This window comes from Micromys minutus (assembly GCF_963924665.1).
Source record: "Micromys minutus genome assembly, chromosome: 25".
Classification (NCBI taxonomy): domain Eukaryota; kingdom Metazoa; phylum Chordata; class Mammalia; order Rodentia; family Muridae; genus Micromys; species Micromys minutus.
The window spans coordinates 21690425-21705561 of NC_137960.1; the positions used below are offsets into that span (position 1 = coordinate 21690425).

The following is a 15137-nucleotide window of genomic DNA, read 5'->3' on the forward strand; positions in this document are numbered from 1 at the left end:
ACCGTCTGCTGTGGGACTGAAGACGCACACACAGGCAGAGCCCAGAGTCCACCATCAGCAAAGGATTCTGGAGAAACTGCTGCACCTCCATCAAGCCTCCCTTTCCGTTCTTCACAAGAGGCCTGAGGGTACCGCTCGGCAGGCTTGCTAAAGCAAGCTCTGTGCATTTGTCGTTTGGGTGGCTTGGCTTGGGTTCTCAGCTACAGAGAAGACTCGTGTTGATTCGTGGCCACAAGCCCAGCATGAGCATCTCTAGGCTGTCAGCGTGCCCTCCAGGACAATAGCAGCTCCACCCTTCATGTCAACCCTCCCATCGGGTCGCAGGGAAATGTCCAGCTCCCCTCCTCGGCGGGAACACTGGAAGGCTGAGGAGAACACAACCTGGTGCCAATCCAGAGCATTTCCCCTGGGAGTTACCACCCAGTGCAGGATTTACTGTTCCAAACCCAGGACTCCTCCCAGGCCAGTTTCCAGAATGAATCCCTCCTCTTGCCCATGGCCCCTCCCACCTCCAGCCCATCCTCCTGCAGCCCCAGAGGTCCACACGTGGTTGTGCACACACTGCCTGGCCCTTTCCTTCCTGGGCCTCAGCTACTCACTACAGTGAAGCAGCCATGTCCTCTAGGAAGACTCAAGGATGTGTGAAGAGATGAAGGTGGGGAAGGCATGTCTAAGAAGGTGTAGAGAGGGGGTCCTCGCCCACCCCCACTGCATCCCCTGCCTTCTCCTCACTCACCTCTCCCACCCCCACCACCCATTGCCTCTTCTCAGCTCAGAGACGTCAGAGGGGGTAAGCTAAGGCGACCATAAGGTCGGGTGCACAAGAGAGGCACAGCCCCAGCCTCCCGGAGCTCCGAGCTCAGCTGGGCATCAGGACAGAGAATAAACCTGTTCTCCCACTCAGGGCCACAGAGACTTAGTGTAGGTTGATGTCAAGGCGATACATGATTGGACAGTAGAGAGTGGGGCGGGGACAGAGAGAAGATGAGGCAGAGGAGAAGGAGAAGCAGAGAGTCAAGGGGAGGCAACATGGAAGCAGATGTGGATGTTTCTCTTGGCGCATCTCTATATGGATAAGGTTGTTATGACTACTTTATAAGGGATGGAATTGCACAGGATCATTTGACTTATCTAGGTGGGCAAATTATATCATACCAATTGGATCAGAGTATTTTGGTGTGTTCTTTGATGTGGCGACTTAATTGAGTTCAAAAAGGGTGTAAGTGGCTGGACAAAGCTCGCCTTGGGGTGGGAGGTGTGTGTGAAAGGCTTGGCAACAACCCGCCAAGGGAAAGTGAGTGAAAACCACAAGCTGGGCTGGTCCTGGACCAGAAGCAGCCAGGGCGGGTGGAGTGGACTGCACCTGGGTCAAAAGAAGCCAGGGTCTGTGAGGCATCCCACCGTGCCCTGCGGTCCTACAAAGGCCAGCACTGTGGGTGGGTGGGGGGCAAATAAAAGATACTGCTTTTTTTTATTTTTACCGCACCTACTTAGTCCTCCCTCCTTTGGTAAGATAGAGTCCCTGGCGGGGATCAGAGCCCTACTGTGATGGTAGCTAATGTTGCTCCAGCTGGAGCTCCTTTTCTGTGCATCTGCATCTCATGTCTTCCCTGGGACTGAGCTTCAGAAGACCAAGGCCCACTCTAGCCAGACTAAACTCCACAGCAGGGCTCTGTCTCAAGAAGCCAGAAGCGGGGACTGTGACTCCGTGGCATCCCATTTGCCGCATTTGAAGGTCAAGCACTCAGAGAGGAGGGAAAGGGCTGGGAGGCTTTCTTACCTCGCATTTCTTTCTTCCCCAGCTCCTCAGACCAGTAGGGGCCAAGAAGAGTGTGGGTAGACCCTGAAACAAGTGACAAGCAATGAGAGTAGGTGTGACGTTCTGCTAAATGCATCAACAGTTACAACCAACCATCCAGTTTGACTAAACCTTAGATCCTAAGTCAAGGAGGCCACAGCACTGTGTGGTTTGAGGTAAGGGGAGTGAGAGGTTTATGAATAAACTTTCCCTAAATCTGTCAAATCTGTCTCGCTCTCTCTGAACCTGCACCGAGGAAGGGGTTATTTTTTGGTTCGTTTCTTTGTGTTTTCTCTTTTGAGATAGTCTTATGTAGCACAGGCTATCCCGCAACTAGCTGAAGCTAATCTCGAACTTCTTTTCCTTGAGCGACAACCTCCCCAAGTGCTTCCTTGACACATGTACCACCATGCCAGGCAGGGCAGGGGGTTTCAATGCGTGTCTGCCAGCACATCCTCAGATCAAGGACTGAGCTATGCACACTCTATTAACCGATTAAGAACCCCTCCCCTAGCTCCTCAGAACTGCAGCTGTATCTGCTATAAACAATGGGAATAAGTAAAATAAACTACTCCAATTAACACCCCCTTGAGAACATCCTGTTTCTATCCAAATAAATCCTGCAACACAGTCTGAGAACCACGCCATGGTCACCAGGCCAGTCCAACCTAGACTAGGTTTGGGCACATGTACAATAAGGCAGACTGTCTGCAAAGTGAACTTTTAGGAAGAATCCCCAATTTAACCATCTTATGCCTATGCATAGCTGGGTGTGTTTATGATTAAAACAAGACGCACTATTGCAAGCAAGATGCTCAGGAAGAAAAGGCTTACGTAACCCATAGACTTGCCAATCAAAACAGAAAATCTCCCCAAATTATGTTCTTAGTAACCAAACTCCTCTTTTTCTTGAACCTCATATAAGATGTCAGGGACTGTAGAGATGGCTCAGCAGTTGAGAGCATTTAGTGTGCGCACATCCTGTTTACAGTATGTAAACATAGGATTTACAACCACACAATACTCCACCACCAAGTGTCACGGTGCCCTCTACTGGCCTCTCGGGGTACTGCACATACAAGAGCGCAGACAGACACAGACATTAAAACATGCATACACGTTCCAAGCAATAATTGGATCCCTCCATGGTGTTTGCTCATATAGCTCACTATCTTGACTGTGTGTGCTTTCCTGATATGTACTATTGCTTTAAAGGAACACCCCCTCACTACTTTGTAATCGCTCTGGGCTTTTATTTCAGTTCTTTGAGTAAGACTTCAAGCACCTGGTTATACCCAGCCCAGACTCTGACTGCAAGTAACTTCGAGGAAAGAGTACCTGTTACTGGGTCTTCAGCCACGCCAACCCACGGGGCAAAGTATCTGGAGTAGAAGTCATACGGGGCCGCCTGCCCCCCAGGCTCTCCTTTGAGAGTGAGGATGAGGCCTTTCACCTTCCCTGTCTTTTCAATTCCAGGCAGGGGCTCTGTGTTCACCTTCAGGCTTTCTAGAAAGGACCTTGGGCACAAACAGGTTGGGTTAGGAATAAGCCTCTCACTCCGCCCCTACACACAATGGGAAAGAGGCTGGACTGTGCCCAGATGGCTCAGCAGAGGGAAAGGAGAGCCTGCCTTGACATCTACCCAAGCATGGTGGCGGGTACCTCTAATCTTAGCACTCTGGTGGCAGAGGCAGGTGGATTTCTCTGAGTTTCAGGCCAGCCTGGTCTACAGAGTGAGTTTCAGGCAACCCAGAGCCATGTAGGGAGACCCTGTCTCAAAGGAAAGACGAGAAAGGGAAGTAAGCCATGCTCTGGAGACAGTACTACCTGACCAAAGCCGAGCTGGCAATCCGGGCGCTGGCATGTAAACGGTTAAGTGTGGTGTTTACCTGTCATAAGAATCGCTGAGCCGGACCAGGAGGTTTTTCGTATCTGGAGAGTATCTGATGTCCTGGACTCTAGTGTCACCTATGGCCACCTGTGAAGCAGATCAAAGCTCCTCAGAGGGCCGGCTCCTCGGTTTTTTTGGATGTTTGTCTAGTATGCCAGAAGCCCTGGGTCAGCCCCCAGAGCCACATGAACTGGGCGTGTTGATTAGTACTTATACCGGAGGGGGGGAGGGAGAGAGGAAGGAAGGAAGAGAGTGAGAGAAAGAGAGATAGAGGCAGAGAGGTCAGGAGTTTGAGGCCAGCCTCAGTTAGTAGCAGATGTGAAGCCATGCTTGGATGTCAGAGATTCTGCTTCTAAACAGAGAAGAGAAGAAAACAGCTGGTGCACGTATGAAGAACAATCTCTTATGAAGCAAGCATTGGGAGCCAGGTCCCCCCTGTTCCCAGGTCCCACAAGGTTCCTTCAGTTTCAGGACACAAGGTATGGCTCAAAGCTTCCTGGCCAGCCGAAGGGCCTTTCAGGGGACCATGTCACTTCCCTGTGCCAGACCCGAAGCAGGCACTGTTCTTCTGTGCACAACACACGTCCCAACACACAGCTCCACCCGCAGGTCCACAGGACTCCATTCCTCACCATTCCCCCTCTCTCCCCTCTCCCCCCTTTCTATTTCTGCCTGCCTCTCTCAGATTTGAGTCAATCTAGAATCAAGTCTGAATCACTATGTCAACTGTCTTCCAAAGTGGGAGCCCCTTGCCCACCTCACTGAGTTGGAAAAAGTCAGTGAAATGACCCTATGGGCACCCACAACTAGAACACCCCATATCTGATCCATATGCCAGGACCCAGGCCTTGCCCCATAATCAGACCTTATGCTCTGCTCAGCAAGTACACTCTCCTTATTGATTAGAAATTCAACCCTTCATGGTCCAAAGGGTCCAAGATGCCTGATACCTTCCTCATCACCTCCTTCCAATCCCCCTGCCCCGTCTTACTTCTGTTCCATCATGGACAGTATCTTGCTCATGGTTAAATCAAGTGAGTCAGGTATAATTGTATCATGTGTAATCCTAGCCCTTGAGAGGCAAAAGAGACAAAGTCAAGGCTAGCCTGGGCTACAAGGTGAGGAAAGAAAGGTTACAACTCAATGACTGAGACCCACCTTACTAAACAAAACACATTCCTAGCATTCTGACCTGGAACTGCCTAGGCTTCCACAGCAGTGTGTCCCCTGGTTGGGGCTATTAGATGTGACCATGTCACACCTGAGTTTCCAAACACAAGCTTTTACATCACATCACACAAGCTCAAAGCAAATTCTTTTCACCAACCTTTATCAGGTCTTCAACTTCACGGAAGGCCTAGAAGGGGACAGAGATAAAGTCACTGCTGGGCAGGACTGTGGGATAAACACAGGGTATCCTTCTGTGAGAATGCAGTGATTAGGAGCTGACCTGGGGGAAGGTTGGGTAGAGAGGGAAGTCCAGGACAATCCTGTCTTCTTCTCTTCTGGCCTTTAGCTCCCCGCTCAGAGTGACAAAGGTCAGGGTGCTGTTTGTGTTCTCTGGACAGAGGAGGGTCAGCAGTCAGGAAAATAAGTGTGGTTGTGTTTTCTGGGGGTTCATTGCTGTTTGTCTGTCTGTGGTGGTCATATTGTGTGTGTTACTGTGGAATGAACCCACATATGCAAGTACCTCCCACTAAGCTATCTCCCCAGTTTTCTTAGGTCTTTTATCTTTGACTGGTGTCAGAGAAGGAGCTGTGTTTCTTAAACCAGAGGCTCCACATCTCAGATTCTCAAGGAAAGCCTTGGATTAGTCCAGCCTTCAACAACAACAAGTAACTGTTTTTAGTTGCTGTTTGAGGAGCTGGGTGTGGTGACTCAAAGTTATAACCACAGCTCCAGGAGATAGAGGTTGGAAGACTGAAAAGTCCAAGTCCTGACAGGCCGAAGTACCAAGTTTGGGGCCAAACAGAGTTAGGTAGGAAGAACCTGATTTTTTTAAGGCAGGGGATGTGGTTCAGTTGGTACAGTGCTTGCCTAAGATGCATGGAGCTGGGGAACTGACTCCCAGCACTGCATAAAAGGTTTGTGCTACTGAAAGCCTAACATCAAGACTTGGGCATGAAGGCACTAAGAGCAGAAAGAAGTCCACCTTACTTCTTTTGTGAAACAGCACAGCCGCAGAAGCCAGGGTGGCGTGGCCACACAAGGGAAACTCAGCCTCTGGGGTAAACCACCTCAGTCCGAAACGGGAACCTTAGGAGGAGGAAAGGTCAAAAGAAAAGGAAGATCAACCCACACAGGTTAAAAACATGACAGCATCTTCTTCCCTAAATCATTAGTGTGTGGCTGACAGGAAAGTCCTTCCCTAGAGAGGTGAGCGTGAGGTAGAGAGAGACATTCTGCTCCGTCCTGGAAAGGTCCCAAGGAGACACACACACACACACACACACACACACACACACACACACACTGCCTGCACGCACACTCAAATGTAAAACAAAATCTTTCAATGTATATTTACTTTGTGAGAAGTTGTCGGTTGGTTGCAGTTTTCGGATGAAAGCAGTTTCAGAGAGGTTCATTTCCCTCGCAATGTGCTGATGGGCCTCTTCATCCAGTGTCTTAAATAGAAAACAAAAACAAACAAAACACCACTGAGAATCTGGAACACAGAACTGACTTAACATAGCAGTTTATTGGCATCAAAAGTCAAATGCTTAGGTGTATAGTGGTGCACACCTTTAATTCCAGCACTTGGGAGGCAGAGGCCGGTGGATCTGAGTTGGAGACCAGCAGCCTGGTCAACATACAGCTAAGTCTATGCAGTGAGACCATGTGTTGGTGGGGGGGTTGTATGTTTGTGGGAAATTTGAATGTAATTGGTCCCCATTGGCCCATAGGAAGTGGCACTATTAGGAAGAAGTGTGTCATTATGGGCGGCAAGCTTTGAGGTCTCATGCTAGTGAGAAACTCAGTCTCCTTCTGTTGACTTTGGATCAAGATGTAGAACTCTCAATTCCTTCTCCAGCACAGTGTCTGCCTGAATGCCACCATGTCCGCCATGATGATAATGGACTGAACCTCTGAAACTGAAAGCCAGCCCCAATTAAATGTGTTCCTTATAAAGGTTGTTGTGGTCATGGTGTCTGCTCACAGCAATAGAAACCCTAACTAAGACAATATTTAAAAGGAAATTCAAGTTACATAGTAAAGAAAGATTCTTTCTCTCCCTTCGCCCCCTCCCCCCCTCTCGCTATCTCTCGCTGTCTCTCTCTCTCTCTGTCTCTCTCTCTGTCTCTGTGTGTGTGTGTGTGTGTTTGTGTGTGTGTGTGTTTTGACTTTGTTGTGTTTTTGTTTTCTTTTTAGCTTTTTGTGGTTTCTTATAAGTTTCACTAAAGTTGCTTACAGGAACATGAATGAAGGTTACAGCATCATGAGCAATTCATCACCTATATCACATAAAGACATGGCAGCCTAGGTGTGACAATTTGTCATTGTCCCTCCACTGTGTTGCCCCTCAGAGAAGCCAGAGCACCTAGTATAGAAGTGCTAAAAGCACAGGAAGGCATTGGGGCCCTTCCCCTGCAATGGAACCCCTAAAGGAGGCACCGTCTACACCATCACGCATTCCCAATAGTTCTTATGGAGGCTGGGGGTGTGGCTCAGTGGTAGAGTGCTTGCCCAGTGTGGCTAAGGCCCAACCTCCAATTTAAAAAAAGAAAAATCAAACTCTGTCACATAACCCAAAGGTATACTCACTGCTTCTTTGTACGTTTCACACATACTGGACAAGATCTATCCTACCAAGCCACACCCCTAATCTTCATACTAACTTTTACATCCTGTCCAATCCACTCCAAGGTAAACCCACAAAATTAGTGACTGCTAGCTCCAATAATAATAATAATAATAATAATAATAATAATAATAATAATAATAATAATAATTCTATTATTATTACTTTTCTTTATACCATCACTATTATTATTAGCCATATAGAGTTGTGTATGTCTACATGTGGGTATGCGTACATAAGTTTAGGTACCTGAGGAGGCCAGAGGCATTGGATGACCTGAAGTTGAAGTTACAGATGCCTGTGAGCTGCCATGAGGGTGCTGGGAATGGAACTCAGGTCTCTAGATAAGCAGCAGCAAGTGCTCTTAACCACGGAGCCACCTCTCCAACCCCAAGAATTCTGGAAGGTTTTTTTTTATATGTATTTTTTAAGAGTTGTTATTTATCTGAGTATTTTGCCTGCATGTATGTCTTCGCATTACATGCACATGAGCCTAGTGCCTGCTGAGTCCAGAATAAGGCACTGGATCCCCTAGGTCTGTAGTTACAGATGACTGTGGGCCATCACAGGCTGCTGGGAACTGGGCCTGAGTATTCTACAAGAGCAGCCAGGTCTTACTTGCTGAGCCATCTCTCCAGCTCCTAGCATGAATTCTTAGGAGAAAGGTTTGCCACAGCTCCGTTGATTGTAACTTCTTCATATTGTTCTGCATGAGCCTACCTGGTGCCTCACACCTGCTGGGCACCGTATGTTAGAACAAGTCGAGTGGATTAGGAGCTCAGAGTCACTGCTGACCGAATTAAAACAGAGATGAATACAGCCATCTGGGAAACATGGTGTGTGGCTGTGAGCGGGAAGATGGGTGAGATACTGAGTCAGCAGCCACTTAGGAGTGAGTGACCCCAGGAAATCACATTAGCTGTCTTTGATCTGGAAGATAAGGACGATATGAAGAACCCCCCTCCTGGGTGGTGGTTCAAATTAATGTGGTATGTGAGCACCATTGTCTGGCTCCAACACTCCAGTGCTGAAGACTGTGTGCTAAAAGTCAGCTGGGGTACACAGGAAGCAGAATTCCCATGTCAGTATCTCCCCCCTTTTATCATTATTTTTACCCCACTCAAATTCAAATAACATGAATACACACACACACACACACACACACACACACACACACACTTTTTTTTTAAAGACAGGCAGCAAATCCTTCTGTCAGTTTCTGGCTTACAGATGTGAAGTCACTGGATCTCAGTCCTGGGTCTTGCTGGTTTCTTGCCATTGTCAACTTAGTATTTGTAATTCCTTTTTATTTCTGTATATTTTCCAGGAAGTATCTGAGGACACCATCAGCTTGTTGCTGTGGATGTTTGAGACAAGGCCTTGTTATGTAGCGCTAGCTGGCCTGGAACTCCTTTATTGTAGACCAGGCCCCAAACTCAGAGATCCACCTGCCTCTGCCTCCCAAGAGCTGGGACTAAAGGTATGCACCACCATGCCTATCTCTGAACATCTATTTTTTTTGTATTATTATTTCAAGATACTTTATTTTTTAAGATTTATTTATATATTATACACAAGTACACTGTCGCTGTCTTCAAAAACACCAAGAAGAGAGCATTACAGATGGTTGTGAGCCACCATGTGGTTGCTGGGAATTGAACTCAGGACCTCAGGAAGAGCAGCCAGTGCTCCTAACCACTGAGCCATCTCTCCAGCCCATGGACTTTTACATAATAAATTTAAAAAATTAAAAACAAAAACAAAAGGAAGCCTCTGGAAATATATCCAACATGGCATAGGAGCACAAGACTAAGTTATCCAAGAACCTGCTGTGCATGAAGTTCATGCAAAGGGGCCTGGACTCGGAAACCAAGAAACAGCTAGAAGAGGAGGAACGGAAGATGCTCAGCGACAAGCACTGGTACCTGGATTCGCTGGACTTAGAAAGAGACCTTCATCATAGAAGAGCAGAGCTTCTCCCTATGTGAAGATCTTCTCTGCGGAAGGATGTCATTCAGAGGGTTTAATCCTGAAGTTGAGAAGTTAATGCTTCAGATGAATTCTAAGAACAGAGCAGCAGAAGAAGAAGAGGAGACAGTGGGGGTCGATGTGACGGATGAAGAAGTGGCAAGAAGATATGAGGGTTTGGTGGGAACAATTGGAAAAAGGGTTGCCAAGAAAAGAGACCGAGCCAATGGAGAAGAAGATGAAAACGGAAATATAAAAGCCATTAAAACTAAGAAGATGTTCTTAAAGCCCCAAGACTAAAATGGATGCCTTCGATGCAGCAGATGCCTGTGAGCACAGCGTGGTCTGAGCTCCTCCTCCTGACGTCTGTACTGGTTAAAACAGTTTCCTTCTAAAGACATGGCATAATTTTGGAAATATGCTGTTCTTGAGACAGATGTATAATGGATGTCATACATCCTTTTTACAGCATTCTTCGGGGGCCTCAGATACATTGGCACGGGCGGCTCCCTAGATTTTTGACCTGATTCTGTGTGTGTATACACGCAGACAGGACACAAACACACCGCTCTCCAGTGGCCGTCGAGGGGTGACTGCTGTGACCTAATCACTGCCTTGTTTACGGCCCTCACATTTCTATCTGACTTTCTGATCGGATGGATCATTGCCGGTCCACTCCTTCACTCTGGATTTTATATTTGAGAACTTTTCAGAAGTGATTCGCCAGGAACAGACACGGCTCTCCAGCCTGGAGGATTTGCATGCTCTCAGGCCTTCGTCGTGTATAGTGTGGGGTTTGTGTATTTTAAACAGTCATCTGGATCATTTTTCTAATGTTCTATAATAAAAATGTTTTTATAAACTTACAAAACAAAAACAAACAAAAACTCAAGCTAGGACAGATCCTTTAACTCCTGTGTTTATTGATGATCTGGAGATAATCAAAGATACGTAACAACATAGCTATTATCTGGTGAACACTGATTATTTAAACCACTCAACTCAAAGATTACATAGGTACATAGACTATGTCTCAAACATATGTATACACATGTGTGCGTGTGCATATGTGCACACGTACATGAGTGTGTGTGTGTGGGAATGACATGGAGACCTGGGACAGATATAGTAAGACTCCTGACAGATAGATACAGTTGATTCCACAATTGCTTGACAGGAAGTTATGCTTGCCAGATTGATCCTAAAGAAGGTTCCAAGTTTGGAACCTGAGATCTGGTTGCTAACTATTCTCCCACTAATCTTTCCAAGCTCTTGTAGGACTGGATAAACCCTGGTAACTCCTTTACCCTCCCAATCTGGTGGAAGGCAAATGCTGGCTGCAGAGTTACTTAGTGAGTACACAGCTGAGACAGAATTCCAGCCATCCTCGGAGCCCCAGAGAATCAACTCCTTTATGCTAACTGCTCTGAGTAGAAGGGCAATATTGATTTCATCTTTGAGACATTTCTCATTAGTAGTCCAGGCTGGCCTAGAGCCTCCTATGTAGTCCAGGCTGGCCTAGAGCCTCCTATGTAGTCCAGGCTGGCCTAGAGCCTCCTATGTAGTCCAGGCTGGCCTAGAGCCTCCTATGTAGTCCAGGCTGGCCTAGAGCCTCCTATGTAGTCCAGGCTGGCCTGGAGCCTCCTATGTAGTCCAGGCTGGCCTAGAGCCTCCTATGTAGTCCAGGCTGGCCTAGAGCCTCCTATGTAGTCCAGGCTGGCCTAGAGCCTCCTATGTAGTCCAGGCTGGCCTAGAGCCTCCTATGTAGTCCAGGCTGGCCTAGAGCCTCCTATGTAGTCCAGGCTGGCCTCAGATTCATGATCCTGATGCTGCAGCTGCATCCTCTTTTTTATTTGGTGCCAGTTACTCTTTATGTCTGTCTGTGTGTCTGTGTCTGTGTGTGTGTGTGTGTGCGCGTGCGTGCGCGCACTTTGTGCTCTCGAACAGAGGTCAGAGAACAACACTTGTAGGCACTCTGTTCTTTCCTTCCATCCTGTGGGACCTGGAGATGAATCAAGAAGTCAGACTTGGCAGCACGTCCCTTTATTCACGGAGCCATCTCCCTGGCCTTCTGGTGCGTGTGTGTGGAGACAAAGGACAGTTTGCAAATGTCAGCTCCCTCCATTCACCATGTGAGTCTTGGGGATTGAAAGGCCCTCGGGCTTGGCAGCAAGCACCCTTGCCTGCTGAGTCATCTCGCAGGACACTGACGACGAGAATATCTGCATTTCCAAGGTATCATAAGGCTGAAGCAGGTGTGATACTGAACCCTTCGGTCCCAGACTCGACCAAGGAGACAGGTGGAATCTGAGGGGAGCCTGGGCTCCATGGGGAGTCATAGAGTGCACAGTGGGGAACCGGCTCACCTATTCCTGACTGAAAGCCCCAGGACATGCCAAATGATGCCTGCCCACAGAACTTCTGTAATTTTGTGCTTAGTTTTTTATGCTAATTAAAAAAAACAAAAACAAAAACAAAAACCTAATTCTGAAAGGGAGCACCCATCATTCTTTCCTAAAATATTTGATTATTTATTACTTTTTTATTTTTGTGAGATTGTTCCCTTTATAGCCCAAGCTAGCCTAGGAACCTGCTATATAGCCCAGGCTGGCCCTAGTCTCATGATCTCCTGCCTTCTCCCTTGGAACCCCAGAGTTACAGGCATGAGTCCCCAATCCCAGCCGCCACCAGGTCCCCTGCCTGGGAGTCTGTGGGTCTCACTCAGTCTAGGTACAGCTGTTGCCCTCATAACCTGAGGACATGGCCATCAGCGACAGGACACAGAACACAAGTTGAAGTGGCAAACACACAGGACAGTCTCACTTTTTTTACAGGCTTTACACGCATCTAGAATTTCAGGCATGGCCCTTGAGAACCAAGTACTCACACTCTCCAGTAGGCAGACGGCGGCAGGATTGCCACTGAAAGCTGTCCTCGTGAATGCATCTACTATAAACATGGGGAGCTTCATTTTCCTCGCTGGCTCTGGCTCCTGCCTTGCTGGGAGCCGGCTTCACTTCCTGTTGTTGGAGGGGAAAAGTTAATGTTTTACTCCATGTATAGGCATAGTTAATAGTTTCCAGATCAAAAGTCAAACAATTACTCCAACATACTTTGCACCTAAATATGTGTGCACCCCTACTTTTCAAAGCCTCTGCATTTCATTGGTTTTAAAATGCTAGCTGAATGCTGAATGAAATGATGTTTTTAACCTTTGACTGTTCACCCCTCAACCCCAACAGAACTCCCCAACATAATCACCTTCTTTCCTAGAGTAGCTGAAACTAGCTGTGGCAGTAACTTTAATGATATTCATGAGACATCTGAGAGGCACATGTCTTGCAGTCTTCCCGAGAAGTAAAGCTCTCCTCTCAAGGCTAAGCATCATGGTGTGTGTGTGTTTGTGTGTATAGTATGTATGTTATATATACATAATATGTTTTATATACATAATATATATTACCCACCCACGCGTGCACACGCGCACACACACACACACACACACACACACACACACACTTTATATTGGTGGGGATTAAACTCAGGTCCTCACAAAGGAGAGGCAAGTACTTTACCACTAAGCTAAATCCCAAGCCAACAGGTATCTTTAATGGTAGATATTGTTGTTTTTAAGATGGGGTTTCTCTGTGCAGTCCTGGTTGTCCTGAAACTTATTCTGTAGGCCTGCCAGGCCTCAAACTCACAAAATCTTCCTGCTTTTGCCTCCTGAGTGCTGGGATTAAAAGCACACACCACCACCACCCAGCTTTTTTTTTCAGGAAGGACCACAGGTTTATCGGGGGCTGCACACTCACACAGCATCACACAGTTACTTGGGATATCACAGTGGCCTCTGCCATCCACGTAGTGCCCAGAGGCAGTGGGTTCTGGCCTCCTCCCCTGCGGCCTAGACTCTGCTGGGTCCTTCCTCTGGGTCAGCTGAGGAAGGGAGGGGGCTGCTGGGGTTGGGCCTGGAGCCTGGCAGGGGATGAGCAGGTAAGTTGGTCCAGCAGACTGGGCTAGGCAGAGGTCTACCTCATTCCAGGAATGAATCAGCAGCTGCTTCAGCACCTTCCTGTGGCTGGTCTCTCGGATTTCTCCTGCCAGGAACATCCCATCTATCTCCATGTAAAGCTTGTAGAAGTGGAACACCAGGTCCAGTTCACAGCCATTGTGGAAGTATTATTCATTTAACACTTCTTGTGAATGGCCTAAAGATAGGCCAGACTGTTGTCACTGACGTCCACACAGATACAGAAGTAGAGGCCAGTATAGCGTCGGTAGATGACCTTGAAGTTCCGGAGGAACCCCACAAAGTTGGTGTGCTTGGCACCCCTGTGGGGGCCACGGCATGCACCTACTCGATCAACCTCTGCTTCTCGTCGTCATTGGACTGCATGTACCACGTGACCAGGCGCGTCTTGCCCGCCCAGTTCTACATGAGGATGAATCGGATCATAGCGACCCCCGTCTGGACCCCAGAGGCCTGGGTCCCGCTGTAACAGGGCGGCTCCGGCTCTGCTTGCAGCTATGGGGCTCAGGGCTACATCTCTATCACCCCGCTTTAATGGTGGCTATTCGTGGTTGTCAACTGGGTATATCTATGAGGGATATTTTTCTTTTATCTATTTTTATTTTATTTTAAACAGCTATTAATGGCCCTTTCCAAACTCAAATTCTAGTGTTGTTAATAATCTTGGGCTAAAACAGTCACAGAATTTATAGAGGCCTTGAAAACGGGGTCCTAAACCGAGCATGGCAGTGCGTATCTACAGTTCTAGCTTTGGGAAGATGTAGAGATGAGCCAAGAGGATCCACTTAAACCCAGAAGCTTAAAGGGGGGCTGGCCAACACGGTGAAATGCCATCTCCAGGAAAGAAGATGTCCCTTGATTATAGAAACAAGAAATTAAACGTGCAGCTCTTGTAAGCAGGGCATTAGTTTGCTCCTTCGGAATGCAGTTAGACCCTGACAGGAATTTATGCAATATCCTATGCCCTATAGGAAGGAGATAAAATATTTGGATTACAATGTGATGGAGCTAATATAACACATTAAAGCCCAGCATAGTAGATATATGTTGCTTGCTCGCTCGCTCTGGGAAGCAGAGGAAAGCAGATAGATCTCTGTGAGTTTGATGCCAGCCTGGTCGACATAGCAAGTTCTAGTGAGAACCTGTCTTCAAAAGAAGAATTTTACATATTGCACCCCAGATTTTTTTTCTTAATTAAAGCATTTGAAGTGGGAAGGCCCACCTTTACTCTAGTCTTTTGAGGTGGGAAGATCCAACTTTAATCTGAGCCACACCTTCTGCTGGCCGCCTATGTCAGGGACTTGGAAGAAGGAAGCTTCTGCTCTTTGCCTGCTGGCTCTTGCTCTAGCTAGCAAGTTCATTTCTTCACTAGCATTACAGCCTCCTTCTTCAGGATTCTGACATATATACTGAAGTCCACTGGAGACTTCCAGCCTCATGGACGTCTCCATATATATAAAATATATACCTATGTATTATATGCATACATATAATATATGCACATATATTCCAAATTAGAGCAGTTTGAAGATGCTATTCTCTGGCTTCAAGACAGAGGAAGGCACCAGAAACTAAGTAACACGAGTAACCTTTAAAGGTAGAAAAGACCAAGGGCAAATCCCCACCTCCCACCCCACCCCCAAACCTC

The 15137-nt window shown here is 47.4% G+C and overlaps 1 protein-coding gene and 2 pseudogenes across 3 annotated transcripts; 1 reads left to right on the forward strand and 2 right to left on the reverse strand.

The window, feature by feature from the left end:
• Nucleotides 1-228: 228 nt before the first annotated feature.
• On the reverse strand, nt 229-12430 carry LOC308436638 (phenazine biosynthesis-like domain-containing protein 2). Its single transcript, XM_080937634.1, has 9 exons — nt 12344-12430; nt 6214-6313; nt 5847-5945; nt 5140-5249; nt 5017-5046; nt 3688-3776; nt 3137-3315; nt 1781-1843; nt 229-365 (listed from the first exon to the last, which is right to left on the reverse strand). The coding sequence occupies exons 1-9, from the start codon at nt 12425-12427 to the stop codon at nt 253-255; spliced, it is 867 nt and encodes a 288-aa protein (XP_080793760.1). The 5' UTR covers nt 12428-12430; the 3' UTR covers nt 229-252.
• Nucleotides 9294-9756, forward strand: LOC308436882 (M-phase phosphoprotein 6-like; annotated as a pseudogene). The gene has a single exon. The product of its transcript is annotated as an M-phase phosphoprotein 6-like (transcript).
• A 204-nt stretch (nt 12431-12634) lies between the features above and the next one.
• Nucleotides 12635-13915, reverse strand: LOC308437119 (AP-2 complex subunit sigma-like; annotated as a pseudogene). Its single transcript has 2 exons — nt 13290-13915; nt 12635-12645 (listed from the first exon to the last, which is right to left on the reverse strand). The product of its transcript is annotated as an AP-2 complex subunit sigma-like (transcript).
• Nucleotides 13916-15137: the final 1222 nt, after the last annotated feature.